The 25725-nt window shown below is 40.1% G+C and overlaps 1 protein-coding gene across 1 annotated transcript in view; it reads left to right on the top strand.

The window, feature by feature from the left end:
* Positions 1–24089, top strand: part of si:dkey-49n23.1 (semaphorin-3D) — a 45536-nt gene extending 21447 nt beyond the window's left edge. Inside the window, exons 3-18 of the mRNA XM_030776675.1 lie at positions 11299–11459; positions 12101–12163; positions 12513–12632; positions 12940–13033; positions 14083–14211; positions 14446–14588; positions 14872–14986; positions 15132–15201; positions 15684–15828; positions 17232–17454; positions 18574–18662; positions 19542–19583; positions 20188–20345; positions 21248–21312; positions 21686–21819; positions 22132–24089. Of these exons, the coding sequence (XP_030632535.1) occupies positions 11299–11459; positions 12101–12163; positions 12513–12632; positions 12940–13033; positions 14083–14211; positions 14446–14588; positions 14872–14986; positions 15132–15201; positions 15684–15828; positions 17232–17454; positions 18574–18662; positions 19542–19583; positions 20188–20345; positions 21248–21312; positions 21686–21819; positions 22132–22539 (2159 nt within the window). The 3' untranslated portion in view covers positions 22540–24089. The remainder of the gene's footprint in view (positions 1–11298; positions 11460–12100; positions 12164–12512; positions 12633–12939; positions 13034–14082; positions 14212–14445; positions 14589–14871; positions 14987–15131; positions 15202–15683; positions 15829–17231; positions 17455–18573; positions 18663–19541; positions 19584–20187; positions 20346–21247; positions 21313–21685; positions 21820–22131) is intronic.
* The last annotated feature ends 1636 nt before the right edge of the window (positions 24090–25725 follow it).

The raw sequence follows: 25725 nt of genomic DNA on the forward strand, positions 1-25725 counted from the left end.
GTGATGACTTCCAGGACAGGAACACAATTATGTGCCTCATTTTGGGGCTGATTATTGGGTTAGTGTGGCGAGGTGAACTTATTCCCCATCAAGTGAATGGATTATTTTAATGCTATTCCAGAGTCAAAGTGCCATTAGTTAGTACCAGGTCACATCGACTCTTACACATGAGGGTGTTTATAAGGAATGGAAATCAGAGAGCCACATAATCTGATGGGCACTGACTTCACAGCATTTCTTAAGCCCACAAATAGAGATGTTATTGAGATATCAGTTTTCTGGTCAATCTTGCAAAAAAAAAAAAAAGAAAAAAAACGAAAAGAAAATTGTGGTTATGCATGAATTGAAACAGAGGGGCAATAGTGTGTATATGTGTGTGTATGTGTTTGTGTGGGTCAGAGTCTGAAAGGTGTGATGCAATGTAAAAATGTGAAAATAAACACACACACATGCACATACCAGTCCATGAACCTTGACGATAAAAACAACTCCCTCCCCTCACACACACACACACACACCCCTGCACATGTGTCTTTGTATGCAAGACCACATGAAAGTGAAGTCTAATATCGATTTACATAAATTCAGCCTATACAGCCAGATCTGCAGGATGAATCATTGGGGGATTTTGATGACTCCACAAGTCTGTGTTTAAATGTGGTTATCAGTGTGAAAGACTGAGCTTGCACACTTTAAATTGTGCACACATACACATACACACACACAAAGCTATGTTAAGTCATACATTTGCGGTTTTGATAATCATTACAAAATGATGGTCATCTAATCCCCAAAGCTCAATAAATCTTTCTCCTTAAATAAAGGAAACATTTTCCTTAATTGAGAGCATAGAGCAGCAAACTGTAAACACAGCAAAACAAAATTTTCCTCTGTTTTTCTGGATAGTTGCTATGTCACAATCTGCCTCAGTCTTCCAGTTGCATCAGACATCAGAATTTTTGGAAGTTGAGGAAAGAAACAAAAACTAAAAGTTGGAGCGATGACCTGATGAGAAAATGATTAAACAGAGATTAAAACATGTAAACAGAGAAATATATTATTCCTGTGAGACAATACACAAGTGTTGAGTCATGGCCAAATACTCCAGTGTATTTGAATATGAATACTCTTTAAGGCCTCAGAAAGCCTTTCAGTAGGAATCAGTAGAAACACTGTCATGATTAAACGGGCTTAGGGGAAGCTGATGTTGAAGGTTGTGCACCTTAATGTATGATTGCAGGGAAACAATAACACTCTGTGGGTTTGGAGTGGGAGAAATATGAAAGCCAGTGGGGGTTATGTGTTATTTAGCCTTTGATGCTTACATAGTGATGGAGCCTAAATTTCACAAAGTATGAAAAATGGCCCATGGCAGGGATTCAACACAAGCATTGTACGATTAGTGGCCTGGATCAGTGGACACGGGCAACACGGTCTTGCTCAGCTGGGGGGGGAAAGGTATACGGGTCCGGTCTGGGGAATGAAGTAGAAGGCCTGTCATCTCGTTTTTTTCTTTTTCTGTTCTTTAGTCGTTCCCCTCCTGGTACAGTCTCTCTTCCTTTCACTCTCTTTTCCTCTACCTTATCCTCTCTTCTATATGTTAGAGTGTTTATCAGACAGCCCAGACAGTCATTTGTACTCCTTTTTTACACTATGCTTCCTCTCTCTCTCTCTCTCTCTCTCTCTCTCTCTTTCCTTTTCTTTCTTTCCCTTTCTTTCCACTGCCCCTTAGATGTCCGTCTCATGATTGTTTCCCCAACTGGGAAATAACACAAGTTGCCTTTACTTTATTTCTCTCTGAAACACATTCATCTATCTATGCTGGTCCAGTTCTGTAATTAGACTCTTTTTCATGCTACTATTCATACACTGTTCACAGGGGGATGGGAAAGCCATCAGAGTGAAAACGTTGCATGCTATGGGGCTTCCATTCTGACAGGTTGCTCTGTAGTCTGATTTTACTTAAAGTACCAATTTGATGTAACATTCAGTTCAGCCATTCAGTGGAGCCCATTACTGACATTTGAAAGAAAGAATTTATTGAGGAAGTGAAAAAAAATAACAAAAGGGGGAGAGAGAGACCAACTCTACGGATTTTCCTCATCTGTCTGTTTCCCTTATCTTTCTCGTTAATGGAGGTTGCCCTCAACGCCTCCTACAGAGGGGAGTTGTGGGTAATTAGGGGGACTGGCTGCCACTGACCAAGGAGAAAGACCACACGGTAAAATGGAATCGGTTCAAAGGAGAAATTTCTGGATAATGTGAAGAGAAAGGATGAATGAGGAAGAGCACTGAGGTTCCCTCCCTCCCATTTCTCCTCAGAAAGGCCCCACGTCTCCTCATTTGTCATTTAGCAGACGTTTTGTGAAATGGTGGTGAAAACTAAAAGACTCTTTTATTCCATTTTTTTTCTTTTTTAAATTAGGACATTCTGTTTGATTTGAAAGATTATAGTACTTAATTTACCAGAAAATGCTATAGACTGATTTAGTTGTGTTTTTTTTAAACTGAAATAAGTGAGAGGTTCATTGCCAGCATTGCAATGCATGGAGAACTTCTACAAACTTGGTTATTTTTAATGAGACCACATCTGTCTGAAAAGTATAGAGGAATGTGAATAAGTTCATTGGAGGGATTTTATTACCAGTATTACATAACTGGTACTCAGTACTGATAGTACTCAATAATCGCAAATTTAGAAGAATGTCTTTTATGTCGAGGGAATTTGTACTTCCCATAATTAACCTTTTTTTAATGAACATTTTGTGAACAGTCATTTCCTGCAGTTTCTCCATTCATTTTTGTTCAGTTTTGTACCTTTGAATTATTGCTATTAGTACCAACCAAACACACATGTAAGAGAATCAAAGCAGTCCTTCCAGGACCAGTCAAGTCTGGGTGAAACCTGATAAGTTTAGAGGCGGTTCACAGTCTAGCTCCAGTCCAGTCTGTTTGGGCCACTTGAACAAACAACTGGAAGACATTTCGGAAGTCCAACCTGGATACGTTCTGGCACTGATCAAAACTGAAAAAGAAAAAAAGGAAAGTGTCAGCTACCCGATACAAAGACAAAACAAACATCAGATTTTCATTTTCCACCTTTTCTCATTCATCTCTTCCATAACTGAACAAGTTTGTCATCATCACCGGTTCCCATGGTAAAAACTTTTAGAAGTCCTCCCCAGTCCTAATAAAAGATTTTACTGCCGTTCATAGAGAAACAGCCTGCAGTCTTTCTCTCACTAATGCTACTGTTATCACAATAAATGCCTCATGCAAGGTATGTCCAAATACCATTAAATCTGAGATGCCACTACTGTGATTGTACACTCCCCTGTGATGTGTCATGAGACCTCGTAATCACTGGCCTTAAAACCACATTTTGGCTGTGTTTTCATCATTCCAATATATACATCGAGGTTTATTACTGAGTATTTTTATTTATTGTTCCGTTGCCCTTGTAGACCTTGTCATTGACTGAACACTTTGTCCATCACATAATCAGAATGATACCATGTAGCATGTGTCTGCTATCCCATAAGCCACAGCAAGGTCAAGTTGGGGGTTAAAAGCAATTGGAATGTGAATTTGACTATGCCTCTGCAAGTCTTAAACATGTCCTAGACACGCTGTTGTTCCTCTCTTTTGAAAAGCATTCAAAGTGAACGTGCATAATGCAATGCATTGTACTACTTGTTCAAGTCATATAATGTCACCAGCTATATGCTGAAAGAATGTTATTTTATTTGTTCTCTCATTGTTTACTTCTGTCATAACTTGCCTCCCTTGACAAACTGTTGGGCTGATTATTTCGGAAAAAGTGAAATAATGTTGATTCTGTTTCATGAATTGTGGCCAAATATTTAGCACTTCATAGATTATACTATGTTTATGATAATGTTATTTCTTAATATGATCCCAAGTTTTGATGGACTGTTTGCAGAGTTCTATAATAATAATAATATTAATTTTCACATGAGGTGCTGTTAGTTCAAACTTGACTCTCTCACTCCCATTGGGATTTCAGTAGCAGGGAGAGGAGATGAAGAAAAGTAGCCAGATAAATTTGGATCTGCCATTCAGATACTTAAATCAGTCAGATCTGAACCCTGCCTACAAACTGACACCAGTCAAATGTACCCTACAGGGGATTAGCTCCATAACTTCACAGGTGAGTATGGAGACTTCACTGTCACTCTTAGGCTTTGAGCTCCCAGGATTCTGCTCTGTATACTCTACCCTGACTCTAGCCTTGCCCCTTTGATTCCTATGGGCTGAAATTTATGTGGTGTATCTTGGGGCTGTCAGCCTCCACAGATATCTATTTTGGTGCACAAAATGATTTGCTGGAACAGTTTTTAAACTCATACAAGCTAAATATTTGATTTTACAACTCAGCCATGTCTAGTTGATTTGTTAGACACTTAGCAATGACCCGTCAGTTCACAGATAAGTTTTCAGACAAACAGTTTCCACAGTTTTCCCTGTATAACTATCCTCTCTGCTACAGGGTGTATAACTGTCACTTATATCTCTTCTCTAACTACAAAATGGATGTACTCTACCTACAAAACGGATATGAAAGATTCTTTTTCTTTTTGAATGACGACCCTTACATAAATAGAAGATTGAGCGGAGACCGGCAAGGGGCAATATTTGACGTAAATTAGTCAAATGAATATGGTAGCCTTTGGAAGATGAATTTTAGGGTCGCCCAAAGTTCATTTTAAACACAACGTGGAATTTGATCTCTCTTAAGTCATGCCATTTGGCTTCATCACAAAAGTAAAAAAAAAAATCACTTGAATGCCTAATCCCAGTCTTTGGTCAACAAACACAGTTTACCCCATGGCTCATTTGGGTTGTGTCCTGAACTGGATGTGATTTTGAGTTGATTAATGTAGAGGTTGAGCTGCTATGTGTTTTTAGCACTGCCAAATTTGAAATGTCTAGATATGAATGAATATGAAAAAAAAAGATTGCAGATGGTATTTGACAAAAAAGAGATAACAAAAATTCATGGTGCAGAGCTGGGGAGAGTTGTGCTCTTCCCAGTGTGCACTGTAGTTGCTTGTAGATAGCTCCTGTTACCTTTACCATGTTTACTTGGCCTCTCTCTTACTTGGAGATGGGTATACCTAATGTTGTGCAGTTGTGTAGAGGTTATTCTGTGTCGAGTGTTCTGCTTGATACTGCCTTTTGTGAAGACACTGCCTTTGTAGTGAACTTTTCAAAAAGAACCTCCTTCCTCTGTCGTCTTCTCTCGCTGAACCCCTGTTATGACAATGCTAAAGTACTCATCCATATTCTCACTATGTATGAAAAATTATGCATTATGTCAGGAGGGTCAAAGCCTTGATATTAAGCTCAGTGCTTTGTGGAGCTTTACAGCATCCAGCAGTCTGCTTATTCAAGTGTTGCACTGGCAGCTAGATGACTTCTTGATCCACATTTCCCCTTTTCCAAGGTTGTTTTCCTTTCTACTGTTCTTCTGAGCGCTCCGAGCAGTCTTGGTGTTTTCCCTGTCATTCGAGCCGTGTGCCCAATCAAAAAGCACCAGAGCGGAAGAATGCAGATGAAAACAGGAGACAGCGAGCTGGACAGTTTGTTTTCTACAGCTGATGATTGATCAGCCCGTCAGAGAATTTTATATGATGTGAATACTGTGTGTGAGGTGCCTTTCTTTTTGTTTAATTAGTCTCTTACCCATAACGAGACTGCCATTCCCCTACATCACAACTCATTTAATTCCAAAACAGCCTGATTAGAAACATTTGTTCCTGATTGCCACGACCAATCAGCCTTTCAACCGTCGAGCCATCACAAACAGGTTACGTCTGAAATGCATTAGTGATATAGCCCTAACCCAGTGTTGCAATTTTTTGGAACAGGTCAGCTCCCTCTCTTCCTTGAACTTCCACTAATATACTGGAATGTGCTGCAGGTGTTTGGCAAAGAACCAGTACACCTCAGTGTTTGATATACTCAGATAGCCAAATGTTTAGTATTAACTCATTTCACATGACAAAGCTTCTATGCACAGGATCATACACTGAACTCAGCAGAACCTCAGTCAAGGGCACAAGGGGCAGAAAGAGAGAGGAAACAGACCTGGAATTGATTAAGTAGATCAAGTGAATCATTTTAGATTAAACTCTAAAAGAAGGGTTTTTTTCCCTTTATAATACCTGGATTATTTGGAAGTTAAATCGCAGGAAATCACAAATCCTGTGTGGCCTAATCTGTGTCAAGACGTAATCCATGGTCTTTCACTTAGTATAGAGACTGGTAATCAAGATGTCACCCTTGACCCCGTAAATCCTAAAGCTTTCAGCAGTTTGGCTGATTGAACCATTTGTTGAAAGTGAATCAAGAGAGTCCTATTTTTGGGCAGTGACCTGTCATAGGAATCAGGGCAGACATGGCGTGAACCCCAGACACAGAAAGAGTCTAGGTCAATGCAGAATATCTAACAGATCTTTGGAGCTACATTTTGCGTTTGTCAGTGAGAGTACACTTATAAATGCAAGAATATGCATGTAGACTTCCTGCCAGAGCTTTGAATTGGACTCTATTCAAGATAGAGGAGAATTTTGAATAAATGTGCATATACGTCATGTCTGAATTCCTCTGGCCATTGATTGGTCGTTAAAATCTGGCAGATTTGGGTGTTTTTGTCCCACAGACTCATTCATCTTTGTGTCTGAGTTTTACATCTCTGGCACACATAATTAAAAGACAGAAATATAAACATCCAACACAAAAACAACCGGGATATCCAGAAACACACAATTCATTTAAACAAATATACGATAAAAGACAAAAAAGAAAATGTAAAAAGAAATCAGCATAACCTATAAGTTTTAGAGGTGTATATATAGGATGTTTTATGAGGGACAGTTCCCAGACTTAGACTTAGTTCCGCTCTGACAGAGGTGTTCAAAGGGAGAACTGTGTAGGAATGCTATTTCTTGATTGATCTCAGTTGTGTCAAGAGGAAAAAATACAATTTACCCCTATAGCGAATTACATCCGTGTCACCTCCGTTAGAATGTCCATACATTTCATCATATGCTTAAAAAATTCCAAAAGGAGTGAGCCAGGTCAACGACAGGGAGCAGGGTTATTATTGTATTCATCTGTGCACTTATGGTGTCACATTTGTGGTTCGTATTTTCCTTCATCCTCCCTGTGGGCACATCTTGCTCTGTTGGTGCAATTGATGTGATCCAGTGAGACTGAGCCAATGGAAAGAGGCCATGTTTTTCTGTAAAATTCCTCCAGAGTTCCAACTAAGAGATGAGACCCCCCTGCCAACACACACACACACATGCACACATACACACACTCACACACACTACAATGAGCACACAATGAAATACTGTCTGTAAAACAAATAAAAGGGAGTATGAAGCACTGCTTTTGGGAGCCTTGCAGGACTTCAAGTGATAGAAGGTTATGACCAGATATTAACCCCCACACATCAGTTCCACAGTGGGTCAATACAGCTTGGCCATAGTTTTGATAACACCACACAGCTGGCTGGGTGCAGGGCCACGATGTGTGTGTGAGTGTGTGTGTGTGTGTGTGCGTGCGTGTGTGTGTGCGTGCGTGTGTGTGTGTATGTGTGTGGAGGAGATGTGAGGAAAGGAATGTGGTATTCTGACTCTTTTGGAAAGACATGGTAATGAGAAAATATGAGCTGTGGAACAGGGTGGGAAAAGGGAGTATGACCTGTTTATCAGAGACACAGATATTCTCAGAATTGGGGAAATGTCCATGCATATTATAACACCCTTTAAGCTTTTAGAATAAACCCTCGTTTCATGACAAAGTTGTGAAATCCTTTCCAATTTTTAACATAAAAACTTTGATGTTTTTAACAGTGATTGAACTGCAACAATTCACGAAAATTTACCGCTAAATTCTTAGAGTGATCTATTGTATTCCATAAATACCGTAGATTGCTGCAAAAATGGTAAAGATCAAGCTAGTTGTTGTAGCAGTTCAAATTTGTTTTTACAGTAATTTGGTTTTAGAGTTTATATTAATAGTTTACAGTAATTGGTTTATGCAGTAATCAGCGTAGTGGGGAAATCTTAGAGTAATGTACTAACCACACAAGCATTAGAAATTGATAGGAAAAAAGGTGGTGCAGTGGAAAAGACATTGGCCCATTACTGTAGAGACATAGACTAGATCAGACAGACAGGACAGACGGATCTGGTAAGCATTGTGTGAAACTCTGCATCTGCTATGGCTCCCTGGAAAAGCCCTTTGGTGAAAAGAGGCGTTTGATGACTCCATATGTGTCAGAGGAGTCATGTGCTAGTCTACCACCTCCCTGGCCATGGGGTGCAAGCGTTGGGAAATAGTGATACAACGGATTTGGCCATGACTAAACTGGGAGGAAAAGGGGGAAAAAGGCCCAAACAAACAAACAAACAAACAAAACAAATTAATTTTGGAGCGCAGCAAAAAAAAACCCCAGTGCAAATACAATAATCATCGGCATTTAGAAATACAGTCAAGTGTTCTAATTTTATAATACAGTACAAAAACTGTAAATAAACAGTATGGTACAGGTAAAATTGCTGCCAGTGAATTACTGTAATTTCACTATATATATATTTTTTTTACAGTTTGAATAGCATAATTCAAAAGTAATTGAATACAGATTTGGGGTTATTTTTAGTAACACTGTGTGATCAATGGTTTGAATGACTAGAGAGGGAAAATATACAAGCACGGGTCGTGTGTCCATTAACCTCCAGTATGGCTGCTTGCCAGATCCTCACTGCTGCCTAAGGCCCTAAGGCTCTGGCAGAAAATTCTAGAGACTAGCTGGAGTGTAGGGTTGTAGTGGAAATGGATACAGCAGGTGCTGTGGCAGCTTTGCTGTCCTTTGTGTTGAATGGCTCTGATGATGAATTGGTTCAACCTGTGTTAATTAAGAGATTTATTTGTGTGTGTCTGTGACAAATTGCTGTTTCACAATAAGATTTGTTCCTGTTAGATCTGCGGAATTAGGACATCACTTTTATTTTCACAGTACCTAAAGAGGACATTCAACCATGAGTGGCTATGCAGAGTTAACAGATAACTTATTGGATTACATCTGTGGAATTATACCTGTCATTCTGATCATTTTAACTTCATCTGCTTTGATCTACTTTTGAGGTCAACTTTCAACCAACCTACTTGAATCAATTGGACACTTTCTTTTTGCTTTTGGACTAACTGAAATTATTTCTAAACTTCTGCTGCTGTTCTTTTCCCTCATCCTGGTCCATTTCATTCTGGGCCATTTTTTGCCACAAGTTTTGCAACAACAGAAGGTAATTTGTAATAGGCTCTTGTGGACTCTTACAAAATTGTAGAATGTACTCTGAATGTTGTGGAATGCCAGTGTCAGATATGAGGCAGGCTGTAATGGCTGAAGTCAATATTTCATCAAGGGTGTTCCCCCCCCCCCCCCCCCCCCAAAAAAAACACCATTCGTTTCCATCAGCAAGTAACAAGTCGTGGTGACAGATTGTCCACTCTCAGTGATCCAGGACATGGAGCGAGTGCAGTTGTTCAGAAGAAAGAGAATAAGAAAATGCAGTACAAAGGGGGAGACCACACAGTTACAAAACTATTAATAAAAATGGTGAAGTTTCTTGTATATTCAATGAATTGCTGAATGAGACCTTCGTATGATTTTTTTTAGCGTTTTAGTCTGTTTTGTAGCAAAACTTGCCCAATATCTCATCAGAAGTTGTTTTAGTAATCAGGATATATAAACAGCTGTGAATGAATGCATCTTATCACTAACTATTCAATTTATTGCATGACCCAAAATCATTAATATTACTTTTTATAGCTTAATTTTACACAAACTAACAATGTTTTCATTTATTTGAATAAGTCTTACATAACTGTTTCATAGCCTCACATGAGAAATCAATCACATGAAAATCAAATGCTTACATGAAAATCAAGTGCTTGTCCAAACCTATTTTCCCTCAGAAAATGTGAATGGAAATGGCTCAGTTAAAAAAAAAAGAGAGAGAGAGAGAGAGTCTTGATACAAAAATATGTTTTTACCAACATGTTGATTCCTTTTGGTGATATCTTATCAGGGACTCAGACTATGTAAACACTCCACAAGCTTTCCCTGACTATGATCCAACATGCTAGAAGTATCCAAAAGATACTGAGAAGCAGGTGTGGTTTTGGGGAGTGTGGCGTGCTAGTGTGCAATCAGGGCTATCTCTGACTATTCACAGGACAGACTGCACATGTGGACAGAGTGTGAGCCTCTATTGAACTGAAGCAGCTCTGCTGAGAGCAGCGGGCAGTGTGCTGAGTGAAGCTGACAGCTGAGGGTGTTCAGGGTTAATTGGCAGTGATTGTGGAGGGTCATTTTCTGCCTAGTTAAACTCCCGCTCCCAAAGGACAAGGAGAGAGGGTGCAGTGCGGTATAAGTCAAATGGGAGGGTGTGTTTGTGTGTGTGTGTGTGTGTGTGTGTGTGTGCGTGTGTGTGTGTGTGTGTGCGCACGCGCGTGTGTGTGTGTGTAATGTAAACCTCTGTGTACGTGCATGTGCATGTAAGAGAGAGACAAAGAGATAAACAGGGGTAGAGAGAGAGAGAATGTGTGTTTCGTGTGTTTTGTGCATGTGTGTGTGGTGTGTTTGTGTGTGTAAGAGAGAGACAAAGAGAGAAACAGAGGAAGAGGGGAAGAGAGAGGGAGAGAGAGAGTGTGTGTTTTGTGCATGTGTGTGTATGTGTGTGCATGTGTGTGTTTGTGTGTGTCTGTGAGTCTGCCTGTTTGTGTATCTGTCTGTCTTTCTGTAATGATTTTAGTGTCCTTTGCTCGTCCTATACAGAGACCTGGTATTCATGCTTTATGCAGATTGGCAGAGTTTATTTTGCCTGTCATTTCAACTGTAGACCCACCTCAAAGCCAAGGGATTGACTGACATAAATGGAACTCCCTGGATGTCTGTATTTTTTCTGTTTGGATGTGTTTCTGTATGTGGAAGAGACTTGAGCTTAGTTTCTGAACAACAGACATAGCTTTTCAATCTTGTGCACAGCCTGCTGTAATCAGTGTACCTATAATCAATGTGATATGTAGTAAAAATAAGTAAAAAAGCTAAAGAGAACAGGTAATGAGGATATATTCTGCAATATGAATGAATCTAAACACACTTCCCTCGTGTTGTTGTAAGAGACATCTGTGAGTATAATATTCCTGGCGTGAGAGGTCATGGCTTAACAGTTGAACATTTTCTATGTGCTCCTCTGACAGAGCTGCGCTCTAGGAACAGTTCGGCAGTGTTCTGGGATGGAGGGGAGAGAGGAGGATACCAGGCTTTGTTACTGGATGAGGACCGTGGCTGGCTACTGGTTGGAGGACGAGACCACGTCTACATGCTGCAGTCTGACAGCTTAGTCCGTTCTGCACGCAAGGTTAGGAATCACCGTGGGCCCACTATGGCAAATCCCCACATTAACAAACAATACACTGAATACTCAAGGCAGTCCAACTCACCAAGGGGAACGTGTTCCATTTATATCCATCTAGACGACTTGGCTTTTATCAACATTGTTCTTAGAAAATAATGATATTTGGGAGATGATGATGATTTATTATAAAAGTGTAGTTCATATTTAGAGCAGGTTTGTCTCAGTGCACTGTGTCATAATGCATTGTTAAGGGGTGGTGGTGGTGGTTGGGGGGGGGGGTAGTCTTTAAGTGTAATGAAGCCCAGGATAAAGACTGAATTACTTCACTCAGTCTTTATGCTCATTTACACTGTGCTAATTGACTGACGAGGACTCAGTACCTGGAAGCAATTTTCAGCATGAGATGGACGTAATTAACATTTGCTTTGGTATAGATGTGAAAGACTTTAAACCTGGAATAATTAACCATAAGTTTGTTATGTATTTATTTACTGTCACTTTATTATTTTGAAAAAAAAAAAACACTGCATGGAAAACTGTTGGTTTCCCTGTACTGCTTTACATAAAAAGCATTGCATCAAAATCACTGATCGTCACAGGTTTGTACCTTGGGAAAATAAATTTCTTTTCTTCCTATTGTTTAGATTCACTGGCCAGCTGCACGAGAACATATTGAGCGATGCAAACATGCAGGGAAGAATCTTTTGGTAAGGAAGCACAACTTTAAAAGGCTTAGAGAAGTGCATTTGTTCCAAAGAGACTTATATGGAGTGACTTTGGATCCATTATCTGCACCATGTGTAACAGAAACAAGGCCTTAGAAAGACTTATGCACGCCCCACAGGGAGATAGTGAAGTTTGAAAACTCTTATGGGAGGCAAGTACTCGCTGTGTTTCACTCTTGACATCTACCTCCCTAGCAAAAAACAGAGAAACATCAAAAAGCAGCAAAGCAGCATTACCTCCCCCCCCCCCCCCCCCCCCCCCCTTTTATGAACCGTGAATCATGGGGAAATGTGACTCTTTGATCATTTCTCTCCCACGCTGTATGTTCAGATGGACTGTGCCAATTACGTGAGACTCCTGCAACCTTTCAATAAGACTCATGTCTATGTGTGTGGAACCGGCGCTTACCACCCCCAATGCACTTACATTGACCTGGGCCACAATATCGAGGTAAGGACAAGACTCCTATAGAAATTGGAGATTTTCCCCCCTGTCTTTCTTTCGCCCAAGTTGTTTTGTCTTTTGTACCTTTTGAGAGACCGGCTGCATGTGGCATGACAAGTAGATAGTAGGAATTTAAAGAGGTGTTTTAAGTGTGTAAAAAGATCCATTCACTGTCATTATGAGCAGTGCAGGAATGAATAGGATTTTGAAAGACCCGCTGTGAGATATTGACCGAATGACTTGCTAACAATAAGGTTCTGTAAAGAAGGGCTAATACTGGGGTGAGGGTGACATGGTTGTCCGTGTTTCCTAGGAGCCAACGTTTAAATTACAGACCCACACTGTTGAATCTGGAAGGGGGAAGTGTCCGTTCAGTCCACAGGAGCCTTTCACAGCCAGACTGACAGGTGAGTGCCTTCCCAAAACTGAACTGCTTAACGCCATTGGAAAGGAGGAAATTACTATAATGTATCTTTTTCTCACTTTTCTTTTATTCTATTCAATGGAATGTACTTTAACTTTTTTTTCTTTTTGCTGGCATAAAGATGTGAATTTAACATTTGCACTTCTGCCTGCTGCCAGTAGACCAGGGAAGACTAAGATGAACTGTTTGGATCATAGACTGTATAAAAAATTTGTTTTTATATGGGCACCAATAATGTGTCCAATGATTCCTGCTCTGCAGTCCCTCTAGCAGAAGACAAGCATATTTCTAAACAGTTAAGCATTTCAAGGACAAAGTATATCAGATTATTTGTCTAAGACCTGCAAAAACTCCATACATACAATGTATGACAACTGAAAAATTATATAGACCAAACTGCCAGCATAGCTCAATATTCACGCTCATTTTCATCATCAAAATCAACGCTATTAGATTCCAAAGCCAGACCCAGACCTTGGAATTCACAAAATACACAACCTGTTCATTTTGAAATCTCCAGAGAAACATGACTCGTTGATAAATGGAATAACATAACTCTAAGGCAACATTAAAATCTATGTGGGAAGTTCCCAGAGTTAACGAGTCCATACAGCAGGGTCTCAGTTCTCCACTCCCTCTAATGGTCTCTCATTTTTAACAAGCAAACTGAAGGGAATAAAGTGGACCATCTAGCCTGGTCATGTTATGGTATGGTCAGGAAATGAAAGTAAACCACACAATTCATAATTCTGCATTTTCTTGAAGGACCAGCAATCCCAGAGGGCCTCTGTACATAAACCACATGCTGTGTAATTAAAGGCTGACAAGAGAATTAAAACTTCTGTTACTGCTAATTTTAATGATGTACATGCATAATCCAAAAGTAAAAATTAGAACTGCGTACTGCTGCAATCTGGTGTAAATATCCTATGTAAAAAAGGAACTTCGTTAAACTTGAGTTATATATTATGTGGTCATGAGAAAATGTTTGGTAGGCAAAACCAGATTTCATATGTTTCTTTCCCACCGTAGATGGAGGGCTATATTCAGGAACTTCGGTTGACTTCATGGGGAACAACGCTGCTATATTTCGCACACCAGTGCATGGCAACAGTCAGCATTACATCCGCACTGAGGCTTATCAGGACCACTGGCTAAATGGTTAGACAGCAGCAGAAAGTTACTGTTATTTATCATCACATGGTTTATTAAAATGAGGTGACTGATGTGATGTCTGGGTAATTATTGTTCTGATGCCTTTGTCTTCATGATCTTCCATTACATATTGTGCTATTTGTGAAATATGTGATCACAAAATGTGCGACTCTAGCATGATTGCTGTTTTATTCCATGTAACTTTTTCCATTCTCATTCAAATGTCGTTTAATTCCACAGAGCCAGAATTTGTGGGCTCATACTCCATCCCAGACACACACAGTGTGGATGATGACAAGGTCTACTTCTTCTTCAAAGAGACAGCAGTGGAATCCAACCAGTTCGACAAGCGTATCTACAGCAGAGTAGCCAGAGTGTGCAAGGTGAGGTGTTCAGTTAACAAAGCAGTCCCTACACATGACTCATGAATCAGCATAAGGGCAAGTTTCCTCTCGATATATGAATGACCTCCATTTCGGGAATAACTAATAGACTTTACTATCAGTGCTATGCTGAGGTATTGGAAAGTTATGAGGACAGATACATGGTTCTATATATTTTTAGTGATTTCTTGGACAAATGTTGTGTTAAAAATTAATCTATAGTGAATAAACCTTTTTCATTTCTGCGCTCCTATCTTCCCTTCCTCTTGTGTGTGTGATTCAGAATGACATAGGAGGGAAGAGGAGTCTTATTAACCGTTGGAGCACTTTCCTGAAGGCTAGGCTGGTGTGTTCAGTACCAGGCCCTGGGGGAATGGACACACACTTTAACGAGCTGGGTACATTAATGCAGCTTACTAACACACAAAATCATGCTTCAAAATTAGAATGTTCACTTGAAGAACTGCAAAAATGTTCTCATAGATCAAATGCAGTGTGATAACTGTTGTTATAATCTTGTCTGAATCAATTGTTTTCTTTTAGAGGACATCTTTCTGTTGGAGACCAAAGAGCCCCAGAATCCAGTCATTTATGGGGTCTTCTCAACTTCTAGGTAAGAATAATGAAAACGGCAAGAATGGTTATACAGTAACCATAGCTTAAGAAAGAAAACAATTTTTGAGTGGAGTCAGCATTAATGTTCAAGAAAAGAATACATTTGATACACTCTCCCACCCTCAAATCCCTGTTGTGGTGACACCGCAGTCTGGGCTCAGCACAAGTGAAAAAGATGAAAAGAAAAATCTAAAAGTAAGGTCTCAAAACTTCATGACATCTTAAAATGATAATCTCTTTCTTTCCTGATAACTGATATCAGCAGAATAAACGCCCTTAAAGACAACAGGCGGTCACAGGATGTTCACCATTTCTTAACCCTCAGAACAATCAAACTCATTTCTTACCCTGTTCCACCCCAGGAGCAGTAAATACTGGAGGCTATGGAGTAGGGTCAGGGGTGGTGAGGTTTGCTCAGTTGTGTTATTCTAACCCTGGACCACACTAATTCTCACTTCCCCTCATCTCTTCTTTCAAAAGCTCCATCTTCAAAGGTTCAGCTGTCTGCGTCTACTCCATGGCTTCTATTCGAGCTGCGTTCAATGGGCCTTTCTCCCACAAAGAGGGTCCTGACTACCGCTGGGTAGAGTACAAGGGAAAAATCCCATATCCACGGCCAGGAACGGTGAGCCTTCAGCAGGGATGGCTCTAATCCTAAAGTCTCAGAAATGGGGGAGATATATGGATTGCAGTTTGTATGAGGGTGTGCAGATGTTACAGGGTTAATGGTAATGGAGGAAAGCAGCACTTTTGGTGAGAATTCTCTCTTAGCCATGCGTGATATGTCATGTCTAATAGATTCTGGAAGTGAGCCACTAATGAATGTTATTAGAGTGTATATAACGTCTAGATCGTCTCAATGAAATGATTATTTAACTTCTTCTCAGTTTATCATTCTGTTTTAGATTAGTTAGAGCGCTGTAATGTGAAGAATTATGTCTCTGCAGTAAGTGTTTGTGGTGTGAATGGAGAGGCTGTAGTCTGATGGTGGTCCGCACGTGTTTAAGTGGGCCGAGGTAGCAGTTTTAATCTCATCACTGGTCATTCGGCACTCACGCCTCACTCTCTCTCAGGAATCATAAAAATGTCAGCAGGCGTATTTGGGGTCATGTTGGAGGGCAGGTGCTGCAGTGGAGGAGGAGACGCAAGGGTTGTTAGATTTGAATTCCCCCTGACATGGACTGCAGTTGGCAGGGGTGTGAGGTTTCGGATGTGCCTGATTAGCTCTCATGTCAAGCCCCGTGAGATTTAGCATGATTCATATGGCATATTGAAAGAATTATATATTTCTGGGTGCAGTTTTAGTTCCTGTTTTGACTCACTGCTTATGTCGTAGAACAATAGCTAAATTACTAAGGAAACGAAGTTAGCAATAGTGATAATCTACAAATTTTCAGAGGTGAAATCATCCAGTGTTTATGTCATGGGCCTTTCAACTTAAACTTGTTTTTTTAATGTGATTTTTGCCTGCATGGCTGAAGAATAACTAGTGAGGTGAACTTGTATCAATACACACATTTCCCTGTTGCACATGGACAGACACAGCTAGTCACAGAGACATAAATTCATTTGGTACTCTCAAGAGGCCTATCTCTCCTGATCCATTCAACATGTTGCAGTAGGTGGGCAGTAATTCTCCTGGAGAGCCGTACTGGAATCCAGGTTTAATGGAACACCACTGAAGGAATATTCAGAGGCTTCATTCTTGCTCCTTGAGATGTGATGTCAGCTGTTTATTTGTTGAGCTGAAGTAAAAGTTTGCATAGCTTGTCCTGGAGGAAGACGGTTTACCACGGTTCTAAACAGCACACCTAGCCACAGGAGCAGCCCCCTCCATTCATAAACGACACTGAATATCTTAGACTTCAAATAGCCATGCATTCAATTGTCTTCAACTTCATCTGCTTTTATTTCTCTTTCCTCTTTCCGTTTCACACGAGTTTGTGTTTCCACAGCTTTGTCTAAGCTAACACTGATATGTATAGATCGTCTCAAAGTATTTAAACTAGCTTGTGGATTTTCCCTCAGTGTCCCAGTGAGACCTACGACCCCTTGCATAAGTCCACTCGAGATTTCCCTGATGAGGTTGTCAGCTTCATGAGGAGCCATCAGCTCATGTGGGAGCCTGTGATGCCCATCCATAGACGTCCGGTTTTCACCAGGATCAACACCTCCTACAGGCTCAAGAAGGTTGTGGTGGACAGAGTGGATGCAGAGGACGGCCAGTATGATGTTCTCTACCTGGGCACAGGTGTGTGGGCAGATTAAGGTGTAAAAGTGGTAATCATAGCTATTAGACATAAAGAGGCTTAACTAATATTTGTCCCTCATAAAAGGCAAAAACTATGTATTTTTCCATTTCCAGCAATTGGCTTGAGCCTGCCCAATCACTTGTATTGATTTATCCTGTTTTGTTTTGCAATTGAGCGGCTCTTTAGCAACTGGAATGCCTGGAACTGTTAGTATGTTGGAAGAGGTAATATGTTCTCATACACTTTACCAGAGAGGCAGACTAGCTTGAAGTGCATCGAGTACATTTGGTTAGTGATGAGTACAAGCCCTTGACCTGGTCACTCATGAGCACATTTGATTAGACAGAGCCCCTTTCCCACGGGAGTCTCCTCAGAACTGCTGCCTGGGACCATCTTGACATTCTGGACAACTCGTGTTAGCTCGTACCTCTGCCATTTGTGTTCTTTGTGTCTGTTGGGGTCTGTGAACTCTACCATGTCTAAGTGAATCATTTAAGACAAACAGAGGGTTAAATGCAAACACACAGAGGCTGTGTGTGAGGAGGACATGCTTGCAGAGCGGACGAGGATGTGGGTCCGGGGGGGGGTTCCATAGGTCAGGTCGCTAGAGGAGTGTAACAGCTGTGGGTGCCCCTTGGCGTGCCACATAAATTCTGCTCTTGAGTTTGGTGGGTGTATAGGGTATGTTTACTGTTGCTGACTCACTATGGTAACCTAGCAACCCACTCAGCATGCCATGTATTTAAAGACTGGCGCCAGGTGAGAAATGTACAGTCATTTAATGCAGAGTACATTTCAGGAGTTTATGATAATGGTGAGGTGATAGGATTAAGTTATATACCAGCTGTTGGAATGCCACACATTTATCTGAAACTATCCCCTGTATGATTTCTATTTTACTCTGTCAGTTTCAGAATGATCAATTTTGGCAGCCAAATACCTTTTATTTTGGATACTTTCCCCTAGTCTGCATTTGTGCTTTCTTCATAAATAAATGTTTAACAGTATATGTATTTTTTGTAATGCTTCTGAGAGCTTGGAAGAGTTTCCTGCAGTGGTCAAATTCCACCGGTAACGCTCAATACTTCAGTAACCTGATGCCATCTCTTTGTCTGCAGATAATGGCAAGGTGCTGAAAGTGGTCTCCGTACCCAAGGAGCATGGAGTGGCTGAGGAGGTTGTTCTAGAGGAGCTGAGTGTCTTCCAGGTACTGAGTCATACTTTCAGGTTATTCTCACCGAGATGATTTCCTTAAAGCATCTCTTTTCCATCTGGTGACCTGCTGGGCAATCCCTGGCTCTTGGCATTCACTGATTGTGGTTTCACATCTAACTTCTCTCACTAAAATAACCCCCTTAAAAGGACAACCAGAATTTTTTCCCAGGGCTCTCTACTAAATCCACAGATAGGAGGAACAGAGCTAGAAACAACAAGAAACATATTGTATGACAGATCTTCTTTATTTACTCATCCAGTGGAAACTGGACATCATTCACTTTGGATGAAGCACTAAACAGGGAGCATGACAGTGCTACTCCAGAGAGAGGCTAGAAAAATAAATGGAGAACTCCATGGGTTTTGATTTGAGTCTTACACACTACAGAAGCCTGAACCACAGGATCAGTCATTTGCCGTGTATATAACACTTTTTGTCAGATACCAGAAAGAGATTGATGTTTTAATTTGATTTGCAAGGTTAGCTTGAATCAGATCTGTTATTCATAATTTCTCACTCTGGAGACATGGGAGTAGAGGACATGACTGGCGTGACACTTTTATTCGGGCATCTGGTTAAGTTGTTAGGAGACATATGAGAACAGTGGGTAATGGACCACAACCTTGCCGAAGCCATTTCAAAAGAGAGAGTCATTTTAAGTGTCAAGGGCCATTTGCTCTCAGTGTCTTGAAGTATAAATGAACCAGTGAGCTGGAAAACGCTGTAACTTGCACTAAGCCAGTTAGGATGAGCTGATTTTGTTCAAGATCAACAAAGCGTGTCCCCCCTCATCCACTGCATGGGTGGGAGCTGATTTATAAGGTCATTTAATGTGTGCTAACCCATTATTTTTGTCCTTTCATATCACAGAGTCAAACCCCCATACTGAATATGGAGCTTTCTACCAAACGGGTATGTAGTCTGTGGGTGGTCATTTTTTATGTCCAGGCAACAACTTAACAGTGTTTAAAGAGTTCCATTTGAGGAGCAAATGATTCAAGGGTGAACTTGGCCTTGATGTAATGCGGTGCAGCTTAGTATAATAATGCATGTGAACTGTGTAGTTATAAAAATGTACTGATACTTTAAGTCTAAAATTATATTACAACACATACTAATGCACTCTACACGTTCTGTCAATTGACACTAATGCTCTTGAATTGCCTAATGTTTTGAAACGGCTTTTGAGTAACGTTTTGAGTGGTTTTATGCAACATGCACAGTATTGACACCACTCATTGTCTCATAATGGTTATTCACAAGAGCTGCAATTATTATCTGCTTGCATCCATTAAACATACACTTATGCTTGTTATTATAAAATGTCCAAACTGCTTATAGTGGCAAGTAAGTGCTCAGTGCTTTCAAGAACGAGAATATTTTATATCGCATTCTTTAAAATATGACATATAATTGGAGAGAGCACCCTGTAGTCAGTGAATAAAATGAATGAGAATAATTTGATTTTCATAATTCCGTGTTATGAAACAATCTTGACCTCTCCCTGTGTGTGCAGCAACTGCTGTTTGTGAGCAGCGAGGAGGGAGTGGCTCAGTTACCGCTGCAGCGCTGTGAGCTCTATGGCAAGGCCTGTGTCGACTGCTGCCTGGCCAGGGACCCCTACTGCGCCTGGGACGGGACCGCCTGCAGCAGCTACTTCCCCAGCAACAAGAGGTATAGCACAACACCACGTATGTTTCTGTGGTATTTGTGAAGAAGTGCTGTTAATTTTTTTTATGACTGAATGCTTGGACGTGTTTTGGAGTACAGTGGAAGCAGTCCAATTTGCCTGTGAGGGATGGAGAAGTTGTGTAAATTACTGTTTTATGTGTCTGTGGTATCCTACATGCTACTGTATGAAGACTTGCTGAGGTAATGAAGGAAGTTAGGAAGCTGCCTTAAAACTGTGTTGACTCCATAAAACACCAGTAAGGACCTTAACTTCAAACCCCCTGAAGAAGACTGGGTTGAATTCCCAGTTAAATGAAGGCCTCATGTACAGTGCTTTCTCTTCATGCACATTTGTATTTACACATACGATTTCCAATAAAGGACATGTTGAGTTTACCTGTCCTTTGGAATAGACTTGATATATCCATTGCTTATACATGGGTCCAGCTGCATACAGGGATTTCCAGTCAGGGTACTGATCAACGTTCTGTGCCTTTGAGTTCATCTCTCTACTTTATATACACAGACACAGGCATTCATTACAATGGTAAAAACTAAAAATATAAAGCGTGGGGTACAAGTTGAGGGTATGACGCTTTCTACGTGGTAACATCTGGAATTATGACCTAAATACTTGCAGTGTATCAAACAAATGTGTCAAACACTTCGGAGGGAAATGTTAAACATACTATACAGAAACCAATATCATATTGGAGTTTTCAGTGACATTTGAATATTAATAATATGATAATATTGATATAATGAAGATGTGTCATTTATGCACATACAGTGTATAGTTCCACCTAAAACTGAAGTAAATGCAAGTAAAATATAGGATGGTCAGGTAAGTGGGTGTATTAGTGAGGGAAGCTGGCCATCATATGACGTCCTTTTGCATTTCACAGGCGTGCCCGCAGACAGGATGTGAGGTATGGAGACCCCTGGAGCCAGTGTCAGGACCTGGGAGATGGTAATAAATCTAACATGCAATCCTTCGTGGTCTCACAGCTAACTGTCTACACTCATTACTGCATGAGCCAACATCTTCCTTCGCAGCATTCTGTGCTGCTGCATGCAGGGAATGGAACCAGAGTCCAGCGCTGACCCCTCTGCTGCTTTTCTCAAATAATCATTAATGTTTGAAACAACAGCCTATAGCACATAATATGACCTTTATAAGACCTTTTATTTCTTTATAAGAAATTATGATTTGTCCAGAAACAGTCACAAATTGCTTTGTCATTCATTGTCTTTTAATGTTGGCCTGCTAGAATGCTGTTTTTTTCCACAAACGTCAATAATTAAGGTTTGGAATTGACGTAATTGCATTATGTGTTTTGCAGGCTTGGAAGACATTGAGCTGAAAGTGGTGTATGGAGTGGAGTATAACTCCACCTTTCTGGAGTGTGTGCCTCGCTCTCCTCAGGCCACGGTCAAATGGATAATGCAACAGAACCAGGCTCATTCCAGCAGAGAGGTAAGTTTTCACTCTCTTAAATCACTCGCCATGTATTGATATTAATGTATTGGATTAATATTGAATTGCACAGGGCTGTAGCAATCAGACAATGATGAGGATCATCTCCATTTGCTTCCTAACAAAGAATAAATAGAATAAAATTACATACATATTGAAAACATACGCACCAAGAAATTAAGATTAAAAGATGGTTATTACCAAGTACGGTAATTAATTTACATAACTGATCGTTGGTTACTCTAACCATTTAATCTAACTAGCTATAGCACATAGCTGTGTTTCTAGTAACATCTGTTGTGTGTCATGCAGTTGCTCCATGGAGAGGAGAACCTGATCCACATGCAGCGTGGTCTTCTTATTCAGCACCTTACCACCACAGACTCCGGCTTCTACATGTGTACGTCTCACGAGCACTCTTTCTCCCGAACGCTAGCCCGCTACAACCTACAAGTCATCCCCCAACAGCAAATGGCAGCCGCTCAGAGCCGCTCGACAGAACCAAAGCCTGCTGGGAACTACGCCTACTCGCCGCAAAGCTACAAAGATCTCCATCTGATGGGCGTGAGCGGTTTGAACGCGGACGAGTATTGCGAGCAGCTGTGGTATCGTGAGAAACGCAGACAACAGAAGCTCCGCACACTCAAGTGGAAGCAGACGGTGGAGAGCCGCAAAGCACGAGTTAGGAGACACAATCCTCCTTACGAGCCTCTCCAGTGAAGGGGAGCTTAAGACTGAAGGAGAAAGGCGTCAGAGCCTGCCTGGATTCAGTGCCATCTTGTTTCAGAATTAGCTAAAATTTGCTGCTTGGTTTGCTGCTAACTATGCTTGTGCAGCTTACAGAAGCTATTTAACTTAAACAGTTACAGGATTAAACATCGTTGTTCTTGGTCTTGTCAAGTTTTTTTATTTAGCAGAGGCGCCATCCTGTCATCACAGCTCCATTGTGCCAATGCTAGCTCATTGAAGGTATCCACTTGACTATAGAAACGGGCTAATACTGAACCAAAATGGTATCCGGGCAGCACTGGATTAACCGCAGGGCAAATACAAACTGACTTTTGCTCGGAGCGGTCGTCTAGATCTCATTAAGCTTTGTGGGTTCAGTCATCGCCTGCCTTCCCTCTTACATTAAGCATATGGACTCTTTTGTTACAAACAAGAATTACTCACCTCAGGCCTCTCAGAGAAGGACTTTGGACCATGTTCTGACAACAGCAGGTGTCTCTGAACATTTGGAGGAAGCTTGCCGTGCCATTCTTACGCAACCCAGGATGTTCCCCTCATTTCTTTCCTTCCCCTCCATGAACAATGCCTTCTGGGGCCTTTTCCTTTGAACAAAAGCGACACAGTCTGGTTTATGTTTTGTGACTTCTTTTATTTTGGACATAAGATAGAATAAAGAAACATCACAGTTTGTAACAATTATACTAACCATGGTGTTTTTGCTGGGTTGTGTCATGGAAGAGATATCAAAGGTCTAAGCATCTGGGAGAAATGAGAATGAATTCTTTCAAAGTTTTTTTTTGGTGCCCATGAAAATGACTTCCAGAATCCCTGTGACGATTGGATGGTATGTTGGAAGCCCTTTGTTGTCATCCTTACTAAATGAATGGAAACTCATGGAGCGTGGAGCTTGAAACAGGCACATGGGGTCCTATTGCAAAAATGGTCCCTTGTAATGTGTGATACTCTAAATTCATATAGGAATGTGGAATGTTAGTGCTTTACTTTATGTATAACTGTATATTCACCTTAATCAGTAACAGCCTGGCTGTCACCAACAGAGGAAGTTCACTTAGAAACACAAAGAGTGGTTAAGTGGTTAAGCTTGTTCAGAGCAACATACTCAAAACTGATGTACTGCTCAGAATATGTGTTTATTAAAATTTACAACCTTTTTCAGAGACCACATTAATGTTATAATCAACAAAAACTATTCAGAACGTTTTCCTGTTTCAGTGAATGTGTTATTTATACAACATATCAGAGGAACTAAATCTGTGCAGTCGTGCTTTTATCAATTGCTGAAGAAATAGATTCACACCATTTTATTTTACTTTTTAGTGATCTCAGAGAAGTGTGTGTTGTTCAGTAGTGTTTTTCTTGTGTGGTTCCTAACTCTAACAGAACAGGTGGTGTTCAGTAATGGACTGTACTTACTAACAATAAGCTGTTTCTGACACAGGATGTTTTTGAACGGCCGTAAATACATTTGTATGTACAGTTGATCATCTCCATCTAGTGTTCATTTTGGGCCAGTGCATGGATTTTACGTATGCAGTGTAGTCACATTATTATTATTATTATTATTATTATTATTATTATTATTATTATTATTGAACAATCTGCTGTATTCACCCAATGTATTTTGTCTACCATTTTATGACAGTTCATTTTGGAACAAGCTCCTAGTGGCCGTGCATACAAGCCCAGTAGATTAATTCAAAAAGACGGTCAGTTGGCTGTTTAATTTAGTGGTTAGTCATTGTCCATGCTTGCATACTTTATTTTAGTGCATTGGTTTTGCTTAGCAATCTTACTTATCTTAATTTGTTCATTTCACCGCAGCCTCTTCAGTTGGAAGCTACGTAAAGCGAGACTGTTCCCATAGCTAGTTACGTTTTTTAGCCTGTTTGATTAAAAAAAAAAAAAGACAAACTAAACTAATAATTCTATTTTATCTATTAAAATATTTCTCCCAAATGGTGTGAGACAATCTTTCTTATATATTTTTTTATCAAGGCTTTTGGAGACGTGACAGTATAAAATTATGAATGCTTAACATATATGTCCATACACATATTAAAATTATATATTTTATTTCAGAATAATATCTTTCCATCCTACTTGTTTATTTATTTGTTAGTTTGTTTGTTATTGTTCAGAATAGATTCTGGAGACTGGACAGCTGCTGAATTAAAACATTCAGCTTTTAACACCGAACTCACCAAGCCCTATGAATATTTTAGGGGATGACACTCACTGTGACAAATGGGGCCATTTTACATAATTACCTTCTGAAGTATCAACCATCTGAGGTAAAGACAAATTTCCAAATGTCAAGCTAAAGCTTGAACTGATGTGTTCTGTGAGATGCCAAGTTACCACTGTCCTACAAGCAATAGATGTGCTCAGATTGTTGGATTAAGTTTCAGTTTAGCTTAAAAAAAATATATTCATCACAATGCCTACGTGACAGTTAAATTGAAATTTTTTTCTAAATTTCGTTAAAAGCTCATTTGAATATCTTACGCAATGGTGCCACACACTGGTCATTTGGCCTAGTCAAACAAATAGCTGCACTATTCAAGCCCTCTTCAAAATGACTGTATATTATGCACATTAAGATTTCTGAATGCTTTACTTGAGTTAATTTTGAAAAGTTGAGTTAAGTTTGTAAGCTGTTCAAATGCAGTGGCCTCAACATGTGACATAAGCATGTATAATGCTATTATTCTCTCAGTCATCTTGCTTTACATAAACTGAACTTTGCTACAGCTTGGCATCTGGTGCTATATTGCCAAGACTTATCTGAATATTTCACACTCCTGGATTCTGTGAGATATTGTCGTGAACCCACACCTTTTTCTCTCATATCTGTTGTTTTGAAGTGTGCGGTTTTCCTCAGAGGCAAAATTTCTTTACTTGACTGCACTTATTTATCAATAATGTGACCAAAATATTATGAGACTACAGGGTATCCACCAAATACTGAATATTTACTGTTTCAAATCTTCAAATTAGGTTTGTACAATCTGTGCAGTCTAATAAACGATTGCTTACTTTTCTTTTCAAGGATCTCCTAGATATAAAAAATAAATTTTTATTCCATCACGGTTGTAGGCTTAAAAAAAAACATATAAAGGAGAATACTTAAGTGATTTAGAGATGACAAGATAAAAT

Source organism: Chanos chanos, chromosome 6 (genome assembly GCF_902362185.1).
Source record: "Chanos chanos chromosome 6, fChaCha1.1, whole genome shotgun sequence".
NCBI classification, from domain to species: Eukaryota; Metazoa; Chordata; class Actinopteri; order Gonorynchiformes; family Chanidae; genus Chanos; species Chanos chanos.